This window comes from Colletotrichum destructivum, chromosome 8, assembly GCF_034447905.1.
Source record: "Colletotrichum destructivum chromosome 8, complete sequence".
Classification (NCBI taxonomy): domain Eukaryota; kingdom Fungi; phylum Ascomycota; class Sordariomycetes; order Glomerellales; family Glomerellaceae; genus Colletotrichum; species Colletotrichum destructivum.
Window position 1 is genome coordinate 893560 of NC_085903.1, and position 16111 is coordinate 909670.

At 57.0% G+C, this 16111-nt stretch overlaps 6 protein-coding genes across 6 annotated transcripts; 2 read left to right on the plus strand and 4 right to left on the minus strand.

Moving 5' to 3' along the window:
- Nucleotides 1–802: 802 nt before the first annotated feature.
- On the minus strand, nucleotides 803–3327 carry CDEST_12131 (Putative FAD-binding oxidoreductase/transferase, type 4, FAD-linked oxidase-like protein). The gene is made up of 4 exons (XM_062928287.1): nucleotides 2829–3327; nucleotides 1357–2723; nucleotides 1224–1304; nucleotides 803–1165 (listed from the first exon to the last, which is right to left on the minus strand). Exons 1-4 carry the CDS (start codon nucleotides 3115–3117, stop codon nucleotides 1073–1075), a joined length of 1830 nt encoding a protein of 609 aa, XP_062784338.1. The 5' UTR covers nucleotides 3118–3327; the 3' UTR covers nucleotides 803–1072.
- Nucleotides 3328–3635: 308 nt separating this feature from the next.
- Nucleotides 3636–6117, minus strand: CDEST_12132 (Putative Clr5 domain-containing protein). The gene is made up of 2 exons (XM_062928288.1): nucleotides 5946–6117; nucleotides 3636–5802 (listed from the first exon to the last, which is right to left on the minus strand). The coding sequence occupies exons 1-2, from the start codon at nucleotides 6059–6061 to the stop codon at nucleotides 3984–3986; spliced, it is 1935 nt and encodes a 644-aa protein (XP_062784339.1). The 5' UTR covers nucleotides 6062–6117; the 3' UTR covers nucleotides 3636–3983.
- A 632-nt stretch (nucleotides 6118–6749) lies between these two features.
- CDEST_12133 (Putative enoyl-CoA hydratase/isomerase, ClpP/crotonase-like domain superfamily) lies at nucleotides 6750–7662 on the plus strand (the record flags this gene model as incomplete). The annotated part of the gene is made up of 1 exon (XM_062928289.1): nucleotides 6750–7662. One exon carries the CDS (start codon nucleotides 6750–6752, stop codon nucleotides 7647–7649), a length of 900 nt encoding a protein of 299 aa, XP_062784340.1. The 3' UTR covers nucleotides 7650–7662.
- Nucleotide 7663: 1 nt separating this feature from the next.
- CDEST_12134 (Putative SPRY domain, concanavalin A-like lectin/glucanase domain superfamily) lies at nucleotides 7664–9347 on the minus strand. The gene has a single exon (XM_062928290.1). It carries the CDS (start codon nucleotides 9024–9026, stop codon nucleotides 7782–7784), a length of 1245 nt encoding a protein of 414 aa, XP_062784341.1. The 5' UTR covers nucleotides 9027–9347; the 3' UTR covers nucleotides 7664–7781.
- Nucleotides 9348–10164: 817 nt separating this feature from the next.
- On the plus strand, nucleotides 10165–12310 carry CDEST_12135 (uncharacterized protein). The gene has a single exon (XM_062928291.1). It carries the CDS (start codon nucleotides 10944–10946, stop codon nucleotides 12273–12275), a length of 1332 nt encoding a protein of 443 aa, XP_062784342.1. The 5' UTR covers nucleotides 10165–10943; the 3' UTR covers nucleotides 12276–12310.
- A 706-nt stretch (nucleotides 12311–13016) lies between these two features.
- Nucleotides 13017–16062, minus strand: CDEST_12136 (Putative calcium/proton exchanger, sodium/calcium exchanger membrane region; the record flags this gene model as incomplete). Its single annotated transcript, XM_062928292.1, has 6 exons — nucleotides 13017–14402; nucleotides 14455–14532; nucleotides 14594–14665; nucleotides 14728–14835; nucleotides 14891–14906; nucleotides 15314–16062. 6 exons carry the CDS (start codon nucleotides 16060–16062, stop codon nucleotides 13017–13019), a joined length of 2409 nt encoding a protein of 802 aa, XP_062784343.1.
- Nucleotides 16063–16111: the final 49 nt, after the last annotated feature.

Below are 16111 nucleotides of genomic sequence, written 5' to 3' on the forward strand. Positions count from 1 at the left end.
CTATCTCTAGAGCCTCCCCCACCAAGGTAAAAAAAATTAAAAAAGTTCCATTCTTTTTCTAACACAAAGAGTCAACGGGGCGCAGGCTTCTGCCTATTTTGCGACCGCCAAGACGGAGGCGTTCGAGCGATGCTGCGCCGATGTGGGCAAAAAGACATGCTTGTCTCGGCCTTTACGTTTCCATCATTAGCCATGAGCTGCGTAGAAGGAGCACCTCGGACTGTCGTTGGATTGTTTTGATTGATGTCATCATCGGTTAGGTACCTCAGGACATTAGGGAAAGGTATGGGAAGGAGAAAGAAGACCTGGACTGGGATTCATGTCCACGACGGCGGGGCCGGGGACATTTCACAGTGAGAAATATAAGCTAATCGCAAGAAAAATAGTTCATCAAAATAGGAAGGGTGGCCGAGTTGGTTATGGCGCCAGGTTAAGGTCAGCTTAACATCTGTTTCCTGGTGGGGCAACCCGCGCGAGTTCGAGTCTCGTCCCTTTCATTTTTTGACATTTTCCATCATAGACTACTTACTAGCACTGTCCTTCTCCCGACCATTCTACCCCCCCTTTCTTCTTCTTTTTTTTTTTTTTTGTACACGGTTGCATTGATTGATAATGAATGATAAATGTCAGATGTCACTGTTTTCGTCTTTACCTAGGAGGAGGGGGAGCATCAGGAGAGACTATCTTGCATGAGGATAACTCTGCAGTGTTGCAGTACCATGCCGATCAACTGTTCTCTGTCTCTCCCTCAAATGAGACGAGGTATCAGACCTAGACAACACGCTCTTGGGCTCCTTACCCTGTTTCATTCGCAGACCGCGATCCAGCGGTCAGAAAAAGAGAGGTTGAACACCGAGCAGAGGACCGATTGCCTCAACTTTGAACGCATGTTGCATTGTGCGCCAGCCATACCGGCGCATCAGGGAGATATATATGTACAGGGGTTAATGGTGCTGGCTAAGTCTGTGTCGCGTCCACCCTAATCCTACACCTACAACCCAAGACTCAGATCTAGACGTAGTTCGAGCAACTCTTCGTTATGTCTACGTCGCAGCCTACAGCCGCTTCCGCTTTACCACTCGCTGACCTCGCCCGCCTTGGGCGGCTGGATCCTGACAACCTTATCGCAGTTGAGCAGGCAAAGGGGGTCGAGGGCCTTCTTGATCTGAGGGGAACGTTAGCACCCGAGGTTGACTGCCTGATAGCTTTCCCCGGCGACTCACCTGTCTCATGGTGTCGACTGTCGTCTCGCCCAGCTCGTGGGGGAGGTAGTCTCTCTTGACGAGACCAACGCCGTGCTCGCCCTGTGAAAGTCAGCATGAAGAAATACCCCTTTCCCTCAAAAAGGCGACTTACCGTGACAGTTCCCTCCATCTCGACGGCCCTCTTGACCATGTTGTGCACGAGGTGCTCGGCCCGCTTGCGCTCCTGGTCGTTGTAGAGCAGGATCGTGTGGAAGTTGCCGTCGCCGACGTGTCCGACAATGGTCCCGAACAGCCCGCTCTTGGCCATGGCCTCCTTCGTCTCCTCGATGATGTCCGGCAGCCGGCTCGTCGGCACTGCCACGTCGCCCGTCCACACGTGGTCGCCCTCACGCTTGACGGCCATGGTGCTCCACAGCGCCTCCTTCCGCGCGCTCCAGAGCTCCTGCTGCTCCTCCTCGCTCTTGGCGAAGTCGAACGTCTTGCTGCCGGACCGGGATGCCAGCTGCTTCACCAGCGCCACCTGCTCCTTGACGCCCGTCTCCGTGCCGGCGAACTTGAAGAAGAGCGTTGGTGCCTCAGCCCACGCCTTGCTTGTCATGCCGGCCTTGTTGATGCACTGCATCTGCAGGTCGTCGAGGATCTCGACGGCGGCGACGGGGATACCGGCGGCGACGACCTTGGCGACACAGTTGGCCGCGTCGCGAATCGTTGGGAACGCCGACACGGCGACCGACGTGGAGGCGGGCTTCGTCGTGACCTTTAGCGTCGCCTCGGTCACCAGACCCAGGGTGCCCTCGGAGCCGATGAAGAGCTTGGTGAGGTCGTAGCCGGCGGAGCTCTTGCGCGGGCGCTGGCGCGTCTTGATGACGGTACCGTCGGCCAACACAACGGTCAGACTAAGAACCCACTCGCGCATGGTGCCGTAGCGGTAGGCGTTGGTACCGCTGCAGCCCGTGCCGATCATGCCGCCGATCATGGCGCCCGGGCCCGGGTCGGGCGGGAAGAAAAGTCCCGTCTGCGCGAGCTGGTCGTTGAGTGACTCCCAGCCGACGGCCGGCTGCACGACGACGTCGAGGTCCTCCTGGTGCAGCTTCAGGACCTTGTTCATGCGGCCAAAGTCGATGGAGATGCCGCCGCGGGTCGGGGTGAAGTGGCCCTCGAGGCTGGTGCCGCCGCTGTAGCCGACGACGGGGATGCGCCGCTGGTGGCAGATCTTCATGATCTGTGAGACCTCCTCCGTCGAGTTGGGGAACACGACACAGAAGGGACGCTCCTCGGGCTTGGCCGAGTGTGATGACCACTCTGAGTCGGCGTGGTGCTCAAGGTCCGTGGCCGTTGTGCTGACATGATCCTTGCCGACGATGCTGACGAAGTCGGCCCAGGCGGCCTCGAGGTTCTCTTTGTTCAGCTTGTGTACCGGCGCGATCGTCTTGGCCAGCGGCAGGGTCGATTCTTCGCTGGGGCTAGGGGGGACGAGAGTGCCAAGGTAGTACGAGACGCCCATTGTGGTGAGTAGCACTGCGCACACACACACACCAGTGCGTTAGCTGCTGCTTCTACTACTGCTACTGCTGTCTTGACGTCTCCAATCAAGCAGTAGCGAGGCGTCGGGCTCCAACTCACCAAAGGTATAGGCAAGGTTCCTGCTGTTGCCGGACTTTTCGCGCTCAGCAGCAAACCTCTCTCGCTCCGCCTTCTCGCGCGCCAGACGCTGGGTGATGCTGCCGACGACCTGGCCCTGGAACGACCGACCTTGCCTTTCCTCGTTTGACGCGGGCCTCTCGGGCCGGCGCTCGCTCGACATGTGCCGTGCGCCTCCGGCGAGGGCGACGCATCGGCGGCGTGGGGCCGGGCTCGCGGCCCTCAGACCCTGCAGAGCCGCCTGGGGAGCTCGAGCTCTGATGTGCGCCATTGCGCGTGTTCGACTCGGCGGCGGAGGGATCGGGATGCGATTTGGATGGGAGCGGTATTCGAAGCTATCAAATTGATAGATAGGCAGGCGCGGGTGCAAAGCAGCTTAAAGCTGTGCGAGGTCGAGAGCTCTGAGCGAGGAGAGCGGACGATGGGGGGGAGGAATCGATCGTGAGGGGGGGATGCGGTGACAGGTAGAGTTCGGGGAAAGATTATTTGTAGCTGGGTGGAGCTGCGTCCGTCTTAGCACTTCTGGAGCTCGGATGGCGAAATGGAATCCATGCACGCTGCAGACTGCACTGCTAGAAAGTCCTGCAGCAGGAACACCCTGCAAAGCTAGTCGGGGATAAGGATTGGCCGGCCCGGAAGCGGGGAATGCGGTAGGACTCCGCGGTTTCGCCCGGCCGGTGCGACTCCACACAACACCGTGGCTTTGCTTACTCCCCTCCTTCTCTCTTTCTCACTCTCTCCCTCTCTCTCGCCCATCCATCAGCCAGAGCCCCCGGCCAAGAGTTTTCCAGCTATCTACCTAATCGGATGGCGTGCTCAGGCAGCGGGCATGCATCCTTACACATTGGGCGGCACTCGAGATAGCAGAGCTGCACTACTGATTGGGCCTTGGTCCCGGATTTGTTTGTTTCCATCAGTCTCGGCGTTAAATAATAGAATAAGTCGCCGACTCGACCATTTACAGGCTCTTCAGGCATACCGTCGACCGGCATCGGCCTGCCCCGCTAACAAGCAGTACATGCACAGCTCTATAGGTATTGCAGCTCGGCAACGCTCTGTCTCCCTCTCCTACATCACCGTCTTTACCAACTCAGGCGCCCCCGACCGAGGTTCTACTACGCAGCAGTCGAGAACGTCTCAGCCTGCCTTCCACCCGGGGACAAGCTGCACGTTAAAGGTCGGCGTAGCGCCCTGCAGGTGCGCCAAGTAGGCCGCCAATTCTGGATCTTGGTCAATCTGCAGAGGCATCTCCCCGCCCTTGCCATCCTTCAGCACGCCCTCCAGCCGCAAACAGATGGATCCGGGGAACTTGCTGGCCGCAACATGCCGCAGATCCTGCACTGAATGCGAACTCAGCGTCGCGATCCAGAGATTCACGTTCACCACGAACGTCGATGATGGGTGCAGCCTGAGGTAGACGGCCACGCTCGCGGGCGCCGGCGTGTGGAACACGGGCTGAGCGGCGGTGAACTGCTGCGCGTATTGCTGGCCCACGAAAGCCGCCTGTGCGTTGGCGGCCAGCAGAAGAGACGAACCCATGTGCGACTCGAGCGTCATGTTCGCCTGACCGAGCAGCGCAGAGGACAACATTCGCGCCGCCGAGTGGGCCATCGGGTCGGTGTTGGCCTGGGCCTGCATCGACACCGGAATCAGCAACTGTGCTTGGCTGTCTCCCGAGCCGGACACCAAGCCCATGGACGATACCTGGCCAGCGTTGCCGTATTGCCTGCTCAAATCAGTCGGGTGCTGTAAGCCATCAACCATGTCTGGCTGTATCGGCTGAGCCGCCTCCGCGTTCTGTTCATGCTGAGACTCGTTGTTGCTCTGCCGGGGCGCTTTCGTGGGACTCCGCTTCCTCGGCTGGTCCTTCCTCGAGATGTCATCCCTCAACCGCTTCATGACATCCCGAGCGATCAAATCTAGCGCTCGCACCTTTTGGGCATAAGCAGGATCGTCGGTCCCGAGGGCGAGAATACGCTGGATGAGGGCCGACCCATCCTCCCACCTCCTTTTGAGGTCGCTCCATTGCGCAGGTCCAGCTTCCGACTTGGAGCTGAGACCCTCGTCCCTCAAGATCCGATCAAAGGCGGCGCGGAGGTCTCTCGCCTCCTCGGGGTTGACCCCTATTGTGTTCTTCGCCTCTGCCAGAGTGATGCGCTTGTCCAGCGTCCGCACTCGCTTTGTGATGTCGGTGCATATGACGTCGAGCGCCAACGTCTTGGACTCGTGGTTCTCCCTGGACTGCCACATGACTTCTTGGAGCTGTGGCGTCTCCTGGACCAGGCGGTCCTTGACGGTTTCCCACCTGTCGGGGCCCGCAACGGTCTTCTTGACAATGTTGGACTCTTCGCAGAGGCGCGCAAACGTGGTCCGCACCTGTCGATAGACGTCGTTGGCCAGGCTAAGTATGGCTTTTGCCTCATCGAGAGTGGTCTCGGAAGGGAACCGCGGGGCGAGGGGCGCATCTTGGGATGATGCAGCCTCCCAAGCCTTCAGTCGCCGCCTCTTTCTCCTGTTGTTGTTGTTGTTGTTGTCCTGGTCCCAGGCTGTGCCGACCTCGTTCGGTAGAGTCCCAAGCAGCTCGTGGTCCGTCAGGGTGTCCGGAGTCATGTCCCCTGCCCCGTTCGACAGCCGCCGACCATTGTTCCGACCCTCGAAGGCATCGTCCGCCATCAGCGGGGGTTGCGGGTCCGGGTCCGGGTCCGGGTCCGACGAGTCCCTCGGCCGCTCGCCGTTGGCAGCCTTCAACAGCCATCGGTTCTTGGTCCTCAGGCGGATCAGCTCGCGCTTTTTGATGTCAAATCCATCCTCCTTCAAGACTGTCAGCATGTCCTTCTGTGACAGGTTGCGCTCCCATAGCTCCTTGACGCGGGCCACGAGGCGGTCGTTCTTGTAGGCGGGGTTCTGTTTCGAAGGGAAGTCCCATTTGCGGAACTGGGTCTGGAAGGCTCGTTTGCTGCATACGTCATGGTGATTAGTCCAGAATGCCTTTCCCCAGGTTCGTTTTGTATCCCGGCCCGGTGGAGGGAAAGCTTGTAGGGTGGATCGAATGGTCCGGCCGGCGAGAAAAGCACCAAGTGCGTCGAGACGGAGACTCACCACGGTGCAAAGTTATGGTGGATTTTGAGGTAATCCATAATGTCCTCGAGGGACTTTTTGTCGTTGATGTACAGCTGGAAACATAGCTTCTCGTGAGCCTCCCAATCATAGACCATGCTCTTTTCAGACGCAATACGTGCAGTACAATACACCTACGCATCGGCGTTGAATGCGTCTTTAGTTGAGGATCGCGAGGGGGGGTACAGACAGTTAGTTTGCGCCAGTGGTTGGTTGAGTCAGCCGTACCGTGCCAAGATCGCCCATACGGTCGCGGGGGACTGTTCTGTTATCGACACCTTATCGCCACTATGTCGTTACCTTATCGAGGTGAGCCCGGTGAGCTTCGGTAGCCGATACCTACCCAGACAGGGGTGATTTGACTTATGACAGGAGGGCCTTGCTGATGCAGTACGAATACATCACACTACCTACCTATCATACTGACAACTTCTTTTCTGTAAGTACGATGTATTTGTTAGCACAATGTTTCGCGTTTCAATGCATGATGCTTACTGGTTTCTCAAACCTTAACAAGCTGTGAAAATGTCCATTTAGGAATCTCCAGGCGGCGTCGAGTTCTCTAGGTACTATGCCGGACCTCGGTACTCGATAGTAGCTCGTTTCCCCTCCATCTGGCCATCTCGAATTAGATGCTATAACCAGCGGATGGTAGCTCATAATAGACCAAGCCAGCCCACCAGTGACCCTCAACAATTATCTACATCTCGCACCCCATCGTCTTCCCTTCCAAAAAACCTACATCCCAGATTCAACCCTGCTTCCTCCCTAGGCTAAACCATCACCATGTCCGCCCTACCAGAGAGCTACAACACGCTCGTCCTCCCCCAGATCCGCCTCTCTCACCACCCGTCCTCATCACCTACCCCGACCCCCGTGATCGTCCTGACGCTCGACCGCCCCTCGGCCCGCAACGCCTTCACTGACACCATGGCCTCCTCCCTCGTCCGCGCCTACGCCCTCGTCTCCTCCGACCCCCGCGTCAAGTGCGTCGTGCTCACGGGCTTTGACCGGGCAAACCGCACATTCTGCGCCGGCATGGACCTCCACCAGCCCGTCCGCCTCCCCCGCGCCCGCGACGACCATCGTGACACGGGTGGCCTTGTGGCGCTGGCCATGCACAACTGCGCCAAGCCCGTCGTCGCGGCCATAAACGGGTCCGCCGTCGGCGTGGGCATCACCATGACGCTTCCCGCCTCCATTAGGGTCGTCTCTAAGGACGCCAAGATAGGTTTCGTGTTTGGCCGGAGGGGGTTCAACATGGAGGCGTGTTCGTCCTTCTATCTCCCCCGGCTCATCGGCGCGGGGCCGGCACTGCATCTCATCACGACCGGGGCCGTCTACCCTGCCGATAGTCCTTTACTACGGAACCTATTCAGCGAGATAGTCGAACCAGAGCAGGTACTTCCTCGGGCACTTGCCATTGCCGAGGACATTGCGGCGAACGTGAGCACAGTGGCCGTCAGGGTCATGCGGGACATGATCATGCGATCACCTCAGTCACCCGAGGACGCGCATCTACTGGAGAGCAAGATCTTCTTTGACTTGTTCAGTGGGAAAGACAGCAGGGAGGGCATGGAGAGTTTCATGCAGAAGCGAGCTCCACGCTTCACAGGGACCATGGAGAAAGATGCGCCCAGTGCATACCCGTGGTGGGAAGAGAAAGGGGTAAAGGCAAAGATATAGCTAGAGTAGTAACAGAAGAGCTGAACTTAGATTATGATACGAGTGAAGTGTCGAATTTGTTCCCAGCTGGCAGCCCGGAGCTGGAGCTGCCGGCCCCCGATATATCCTTTCCTCAAACAAAGCCCAGTGTCCTTATGGTCTGTACTTCCACAAATTTGGATCAAAGATGATGTCATACTCGTTCTTCTGGAAGGTGCCGATGGCGCAGCTCAGGTCGTGATATCCCTCGAGTCCAGTGACCGGCAGGTCCTGCTCGGCGTCACTCTCCTCGTGAAGGTTCCAGCTGCCAACTAATCTGCCATCCCGGGTGAAGAAGATGTCGACGGTCATGCTGCCGGCCTGAGCCGTAAACGACATACCGACGCCGAGTGTTTCACCAGGGCGGAAAGGGTCTGTAAAGGTCTTGCCGCCCCATCTGTCGTTGATGTACTTGTGCCCGTCGTCGCCGTGGACCGCAAGACTACCACGGTGCCATCCGGGGAGTCTGAAGTTAGGATAGGGGAGGGCGGTGAAGCCAAGAGCGAGGTCAACCTCCCTCGCCGAACCGCGAACCTTGACTTCATAGTAGATCTTGAAGGGACGTCCTGTGGCGTGAGGCGAGTGCGTCTTGACAGAGTAGAGAGGGGGGAACCCAATGATGGTGCTGTCCGGGGCATTCCGTTGCGTAGCAACCTCCCATTTACCAGAGACGGGTTGGGCCATGGTCCCGCGGAACCCTTGAGGCTGGAGCAGCCATATCCTGTGAGTGCGCAGGGCCTCGAGAGCGGTGGGGTCCAGGTCGATGGGTTGCACAAGAGGATACTGGTTAACCCACGCCTCACCCGCCTCGGCCTCCTGCTCGGTAGAGTTGTTCGCGGGCGAACGATCGAAGCCGCTGAAAAAGGCCGGCGGCGGCGGGAAGAGGGTGGTGTCTGGGACGGCAGCCTCCCAGTCATGTTTCGGCTTCGAATCCGATGGCGGGGGACCGGGCGGAGGAGCCGTGTAGTCGTGGGCGGGTGGGGGGCCTGGCGGGGGTGCAAAGTCGTTGTTCTGGTGAGAAGGAGGAGGACCAGGTGGCGGCGCATACTGGCCGGGAGGAGGCCCGGACGGCGAGGCGTAGCCTCCATGTGCAGGGGGAGGGCCGGGAGGTGGGGCGAAGTCATCACTCCGACCCGGGGGTGGACCACTCGGAGGCGCGTACGACTGGCTGGGTGGCGGACCGGAGGGAGGGCCGTAGTTCTGGGCCGAACTTTGAGCAGGAGGCGGGCCAGAAGGCGGCGCGTACTGGGGTTGGTGGTAATTGCTGCTCATCTTGAAGTCTTGCTGGGCCGAGGTAGGTCGTTGTGCGGGACGCGGGGCGGGAATATCATCCCTGTCGGCTTTGCTGCCGAAACACATGTCGAGAGAAGAACAAGAAGGTTCAAGGCTCTCGGGTGAGATTCACGCCGTTCGTCTAGTGTCAGAAATGAGTGCCGGCGAGTCGCGGACCAACGTGTCGGAGTAGGGAGCAAGTTAGTCGACGCTGCGGGGGTTGAACGCCTTGACGTCGAAATAAGGCTCGACTGCTGTGGGACTTGAAACACTGAAGAAGCGGCCAGGCAGGCGACTAGGACTAGGGATGACAGAATGTGCAATGGTTTGAACAGTCGACAAACAGTTCTTGATCACCGCGAAAGATGGATATAAGATGCAGCGACGACGATGCAGGTCGGGGGGGAGGGCGAATGAGGCGTGATATGAAGGAGCGAAGGTGGCTGTGTCGCAAGAGGTCGACGCTGACGCAGGTGATTCAAGGCAGACAAGACCACTGGACTCAGCACAGCAAGAGTGGACTGGATTGACCCGGATTGACCAGTGATCAAAGAAGCCATTGTGAGGTCGCTGTCCGCAATAGGCAGGCGACCCGCTTTTGTTTCGCCCCGTAATGACATGACAGGCACAGCAGCATGTACCTACATACTTACCTACCTTTCTTACCCTTCTTGCCCAGCACAGAGGCACAAACGACACCCAAACGGCCTCTGCGTCTTTGGCGTCTACTTCTTCTGCGTCGGTGTCCTTCGGTTGCTCTGCAGGCCAGATGAGGATGGCAGTGTGCGTCTGCCTACTTAGCCACTCTCCCAGTCAATAGAGAAGGAGGGGGGGGGGGAAGAAAGGAGGCAAACGAGGGCAGTCGCTTGCGATGGCCTTTGGAGTCATTTTTGTCAAAACCACCTCGTGCAGCCAACGGCTTTCAGGACAAAGAGGTCAGCCGCCGCCACTGCTTCGGGGAGGCCGCCCATCGAATCGCCTAACCACCACCTGTCATCGCTGCACCGCCGGCCAACCCGGGCGCAACTGGGCGGGGAGATGTCGGCGCAGCTAACGTTTAAGCTTACCCGGTGGGCCGAAGAAACTCCATCATAGGAGGAGCGGCGGGCTTCTGCCGCTCCTTCGTCATCTCGTGCAGGACTAGGTAATGCAGTTCAGTCATACAATCAAAGGCAAGGAGATTGAAAAAGAACACTAACACATTATCAGGGCGAAAAGAGCAGAATCCTGAGGTGCATCTGGCGTCGGCTCGTTCCATTGTACGTCGAGAGTCTGCCAAGAGAATGATTTCAATCTCTGCACGAACATAGATGGCATTCGGTCCTCCCTCACCACCACTCACTTGAATCATTGCTTGAGTAAATTAGCGCAGACGATGCATTGCATTCAGAAGCATGCACTTATCAAGTTTACTACGTGTTTGCGCTCCGCTCCGACCCTTCCTATTTGGGTCGACTCCATCTTGGAAAACACCACGGTAACACGCCAGCACAAGAAGGAAGGCGGCATCCAATGTGCCAAGTTGTCATCGTCATGAGACAGACCATGAGGAAAGTGTGTGGCGGAAATTCCCCCAATCATCCCAAGCCCGGCTTCATCTTCTCACCAACCGCTTCAAAATCACCAACTGCCTCCACCGAGCAGAGACAGCCGACAAACAGTCAGGGTCTCTCTCTCGCAAAAGACATTTAATCAACCCTCAAACAAACACAAAAACCCCCAAACAAAAATTTGTGAAGAAACATTATACTCCCTAGGTAAAATCCCGGGACAAACACACAACACACTAGTTGCTCCTTAACAAGCTCAACGACCCGTTTTGCTACCTAGTCAGTCCTCCAACAGGTTGACGTTCCCTCAAGCCATCTTGAAACACAACTCACCAGCTTCCAACAGCGACGACGAGAGTTTCACGGGTACAAGAGCCACCGATTTTCGGGCGACTGCTTCATCCCACCGACAACCCTTAGCAGCCCCAGGTCTTCCACCCCTTGTCCGGACAGTATGGACTTTCCTCAACCCAATCCCCCTCCGAACGATCATGAGCCCGATATTCGACATCTACTGGATGCCGAGCTTACCGGTCTTGAGTACACTGTCCCTAGGTATCTGGGTCCTGATTTCAACGGCCCTAACTATGCCGGTGCCCAGTCCGCCGGTCCTGGGTACACCAGTCCTGGTTACACAGGTCTCCTGGGTTCTAGTCCTCGGCCCACCAGTTCTAGGAACGCTGGCTCCCAGCCTTCCGGGCCTGAATACAGCTACGTCGAGTACGCCAGTGCCGAGAACACCACTCAAATGCCCGCTAGTTGTACGCATACTGGCCTCAGCTACACGGCTATGCTGGAACCTAGTCCCCCGCCCACTATTCCTAGGAATGATGGCTCCCAGATTGCTGTTCCCGAGCACACTGGTGTTCAGAGAGCCAGTCCCCTGACTACCCTTCTTCAGAATCTTGAACACGCCGGTCCCAGCTATACCAGGCTCCCCAATTCCAATCCCCTGGCAACTGACCCTGATAATACTGTCACCAGCTACACTGCTCTGCTGGAACCCAGTCCCCCGCCCACTAGTCCTAGGAATGCTGGCTCCCCCCAGATTGCTGTTCCCGAGCACACTGGTGTTCAGAGAGCCAGTCCCCTGACTACCCTTCTTCAGAATCTTGAACACGCCGGTCCCAGCTACACCAGGCTCCCCAATTTCAATCCCCTGACAGCTGGCCTTAGGAGTACTGGCCCCCAGCCACCTGGTCCTGAGCACAGCTCCCTCGAGCACACCGAGGTCCAGAACACCAGTACCCTGACCGCCGGTCCTGGGAACCCTGTTTTCCGGCCACCTGGTCCTGAGCACAGCTATCTCGACTACACCGGTTTCCAGAATACCGGTCCCTTGCTTTCCGGTCCTGGGAACGCCAATCCACAGCCTGCCAATTTCCAAAACGAGGTTTCTCAGGTAGCTCCTGCACCCAGCGCCTCATCGCAGTCATCGAAACCCCACGATCTTAACGTCTGGGCCGGCCTCTGGAACAGTATGCCCGATCTTGTACCCGCTCTCGACCAGGTCGTCGGACGCCGCCCGGGGGATCCACAACCGCCGGAAACAACAACAACAGCAGCAGTATATATTCCCATGGTGGAGGCCCTCGTCCATCGCCTAGGCGCGGTTGATTTAGAAGCCTTTGGGGGCGGCGCCAGAGGGTGGGAAGTAGCCCTCGCTGAATACACCCCGAGCGTTGACGTCCCCATCCAGCGAGTCCAGGACTGGATCGTTCTTCATTGCAGGATCTTCTTCACCTCGTGGCTTGAATGCGAAGCGGTCGCCCGCGCGTGCCCATAGAACGGCTTCACCGTCCGCCAGCTTTTGACCAACGCAGACGAATTAACACAGTTTTGCATCATGCTTCAAGCGAGAACCTCAACCATCGACATGCAACGTGCCCTCAACATGATCAAGTACATGATCCTATCCGTGAAGGTATGGTTGGCACTGTTACGATTTCATGACAGATCTAAAAGATTACTGACTTGGCCTGTTTAATGTTTAGCGCAGGGATAGAAGACGACAGCATTAAAGGGCCTTTCACGCCATCGATTTGATTTGGCAAGCCTTCCAAGTGAGCGACGGCAGGAACAAAGCATGGATTTGACAGAAATAGGTAGTATTATTGTGGAACAACCCTCTCGATTGTTGAGACGACCCTGACAGCCTCTGGCAGAGCGAGATGGGTGTTGTTCTCATCGAGAAGGAAAAGTATGCAAACCGGCCTCTAATGGTCTTGACAGTCGTCACTGTAAGACAGCCAAGAAAATGCCAACATCGTTACTGCCGCTGAAAAGCTTGACAAAATTGTTCCAAAAAATTTGTGAACGATAAACCCTCAATCTTGAATCACCCCCTAATCAAAAGGGCCCTTCGACAACTATGACTGTCGAACTAGGCAAGTAGAAGTAAAAGAGGAAAAAGTAGGAGTCATGAAGCTTCGTATGTTGCACCTCACCAACAACCACTTCTCCCTAAACCATGCATACAACCGACCCACTCAAGGGGACGAGAGGCGCCTGATGACGTTCCAGAGGGTTAAACACCCATGGAGCTGGCCTCGTTCGAGTTAGGGTAAAAGAAGGCCACCAAGGCGATGATGATGTACGTCGCGCACAGCAACGCGCCCTCAAGGTAGTTGCTCCTGCCATCGAGGACCAGGAAGTTGACGATGAAGGTCGAGACAAACAGACATACGGTCTCGAATAGGGTGAAGTAGAGCGACATGTCGCGGTCCAGAGCCCAGCCGATTATAACGACAATAGGGGTGATGAAGAGAGCAATCTGGATGGAGCTGCCGACGGCGACGCCAATGGCGAGATCCATCTTGTTCTTCATGGCGACGGTAACGGCCGTGACGTGCTCTGCGGCGTTGCCGACGATGGGTAGGATGATGAGGCCAATGAAGATCTCGCCAAGAGGGCTGGTTGCGACGACCTCGTTGATGGAACCGACCAGGAACTCGGCGCAGACGGCGACGAGGCCGGTGGAGAAGAGAAGTAGGAGGATGGCGGCGGTGCGAGAGAGGTGGTCATTTTCGACGGCCTTTTCGGCAACACCGAGCCCGCTGTTGACCGTGGCCACGGGGATCTGGGCGGGGAACATGGCGCCAGGAGCGCGGACGTTGCCACCGTACTGGTTCAGTCGGTCGGGAAGGGAGTTGGTGCGGCGAATGCCGAAGCGGACGCGAGGAACCGGACCGGAAGAAGGAGCAGCCGCCATGGACGGGGAATCAGGGGGAGCGGTGAAGACAGCAGGGGCGAAGCTCTTGATGGATAAGCCACGGAGGCCCGAGACGGGTCTGGCACGGGAGTTAGATTGAACGGCATCGGTGGCCCCACCCGTCGGTGCGACATCTTGATCGGCAAAGTCGTGACGGCGAGGTTCACCGCTCTCAAGAGGGGTTTCGACTTGTCCGCCGATGATAGGCTCGTGGTCGTCGGTGTCAACGAGGCCGGCACCGGTCCTCTTCTTCGACTTCTTGTGGTACTTGTGGTAGCGCCTGCGGTGTTTGCGGTGCTTGCGAGACTTCTCCTCTTCCAAGGCCTCATCGCTACCGCCCGAGTTAAAACGCGGAACGGCAGGGCGGCCAACGGACCCCTCGGAGCCGTGGGAGGTGCCAATTGAAGAGGTACGAATCTTGGGGAGTCCGTCGGTGTTTAGGGAGGCCGCACTAGACTTGCGCCTTCGACCGGCGCGCATCACCTTTCTCATTGTCTTACGGACGGTTCCGCCAGAGCTGTCCGAACTGTCTGAGTCCGCGTCTGAGTCTGATATGTCTTCCGAGCTTGAAGAGTCAAAGAAGCCAATGGCTGGACCGGGAGCGGACTCAGCATCCACAATGTGCTGTGGAGTTGACTCATACATGTAGGCGTGGGATCTGAGCTGGAATAGGAGGTACAAGATGTACACTAGGAGGAGGATCTGTTCACGATCAGTATGCCGGCTTCGGCAAGAGTTATCGAGGTCCACTCACTACACTGGTACCACGACTGATTTTCAGAGTCTGATCTTCAGCTTTGAAGCTGTTCTGAAAAGAGGCATGGAAGGCAGTCTGTAACACTGTCAGTTTCTAGTATGATCCCAATCGGCGACGACGGGGTGGAAGGCCATACGGGTAGAACCAGACTGATGACGCTCAAGCTGAGCAAACAAGCACTCATCTGCGTGACGGTGCTGTTGTAAATCTAATTTCAGTTGGTCAGCAAAATGCCTCCAGGGATCGGACGTCGAAGTTGTTTAAACGAACCTGCTCGCGATAGCGTAGGCCACCGAGGAAGAAGGACATGCCCAAAATGAGCAAAAGGTTGGCCAAAATAGAGCCGAGGAGAGAGGCCTGAACGATACGAATCTCATTCTGTTCTCGAATTAGCCAGGGATACCTTCCCACCCAAGACTTGGGGTTGGCTTACCTTGACGAGGGCGATGCTGTAAGACGTCCAAAACCATATCCCATGTCAGTCACACTACAATCAACTGATACATTTGGAACGGCAACTTAGGCAATGACGCCAGAGTGACGATGGGAGACTTTTGCATGGACTGGGACTCGATTGATGTGATAGTGTCTTGTTCTTTGCATGAATCGACTTCTCGTGTCTTTCTCGTCTTGGTCACCCGCAGAAGGGCAGTGGAAACATACATGCTGGATTGGAGAAACAAGCATTAGCCAAGACTGTGCCAAGGGATTTAGAGGGCGGGTGGTTCGGAGCCAAGATGCAGGGTGCAACACAGCCAAGACAGTTACTAAGCCAAGCCACCTCGAAAACCATCTGCATCCTGTGGCCCCTCATGGAAACTTTTCAAACGCCGCTCCTGGAGAAGGGATAACTCACAAGATAATCAACTCTACGGCATTGCCGAAGGTTACATTCAACAAAGCGCCAATGGTGTCACCCAGCTTACTGGCGACAGACTCGGTGGCGTGACTGAGCAGGCCGGCGAGCGGGATGATGGCGATGGCGTTCACGGCGAAGACGATCCCCGGGTTGAGTTGGAGGGCCTGCACGACGATGCCGATGGGCACAAAGATGAGCAGAACGTTGACCCAGCTGTGGAATAAGATCATCCTGCAAGTGAGATAGAAGCGGGTGAAGACAGGCATCTGAGGTTTCTGATCAGGGTTGTTGTTGCCTTTGCCGTTCTCGTGCGATGACGAGACGGCTCCCGCGTCGTCTACGACAGGCCCCGACGGCGAAGCCTCCTTCGATGTGGCAACATTCTCGAGGGAGAGGGGACTAGCTTTGTTGGTGAAGTCGTCCGGGTAGCCAAAGGGTGAACCATCGCCGGTATGACGAGGAGAGATGCCGTTGGCTGCGGCGCCATGATTTCTGCTGTCGGTGGACGCCGTGGTGTAGGTAGTTGGGTTGATGACGGTATTGTTGTAGTTGTTGTTGTTCTTATCTCGCTGTAATGCGAGGGTAGATGACTTGCTAGAGAAGCTACGAGGGAGATTGGTGACTATGTCTGCCGGTCTATCTGCGTCGGATCGTTTGGAAGAGCTAGGGTGGGCGCCATGCGAGGTCCTAGGTGCACTAGATCGTCTGCTGTCTATGTCGGGAGGATCAGGAGAGGCTTTCTTCATCGAAATAGATGACCGGACACTCGTGTCTCGGCGAGAGGGTTGCTGGCTG

Bases quoted from the DNA above. Each gene is read 5' to 3' on its own strand.
- CDEST_12131 (XM_062928287.1), bottom strand. From the start codon at position 3,117: ATGGCGCACATCAGAGCTCGAGCTCCCCAGGCGGCTCTGCAGGGTCTG. The intron at 1,305-1,356 runs GTAAGTCGCCTT...TGACTTTCACAG, and splicing joins AGATGGAGGGAACTGTCACG to GGCGAGCACGGCGTTGGTCT. The intron at 1,166-1,223 runs GTGAGTCGCCGG...CGTTCCCCTCAG, and splicing joins CAGTCGACACCATGAGACAG to ATCAAGAAGGCCCTCGACCC.
- CDEST_12134 (XM_062928290.1), bottom strand. From the start codon at position 9,026: ATGTGTTTCGGCAGCAAAGCCGACAGGGATGATATTCCCGCCCCGCGT.
- CDEST_12135 (XM_062928291.1), top strand. From the start codon at position 10,944: ATGGACTTTCCTCAACCCAATCCCCCTCCGAACGATCATGAGCCCGAT.
- CDEST_12132 (XM_062928288.1), bottom strand. From the start codon at position 6,061: ATGGTCTATGATTGGGAGGCTCACGAGAAGCTATGTTTCCAGCTGTAC. The intron at 5,803-5,945 runs GTGAGTCTCCGT...TGACGTATGCAG, and splicing joins CACCATAACTTTGCACCGTG to CAAACGAGCCTTCCAGACCC.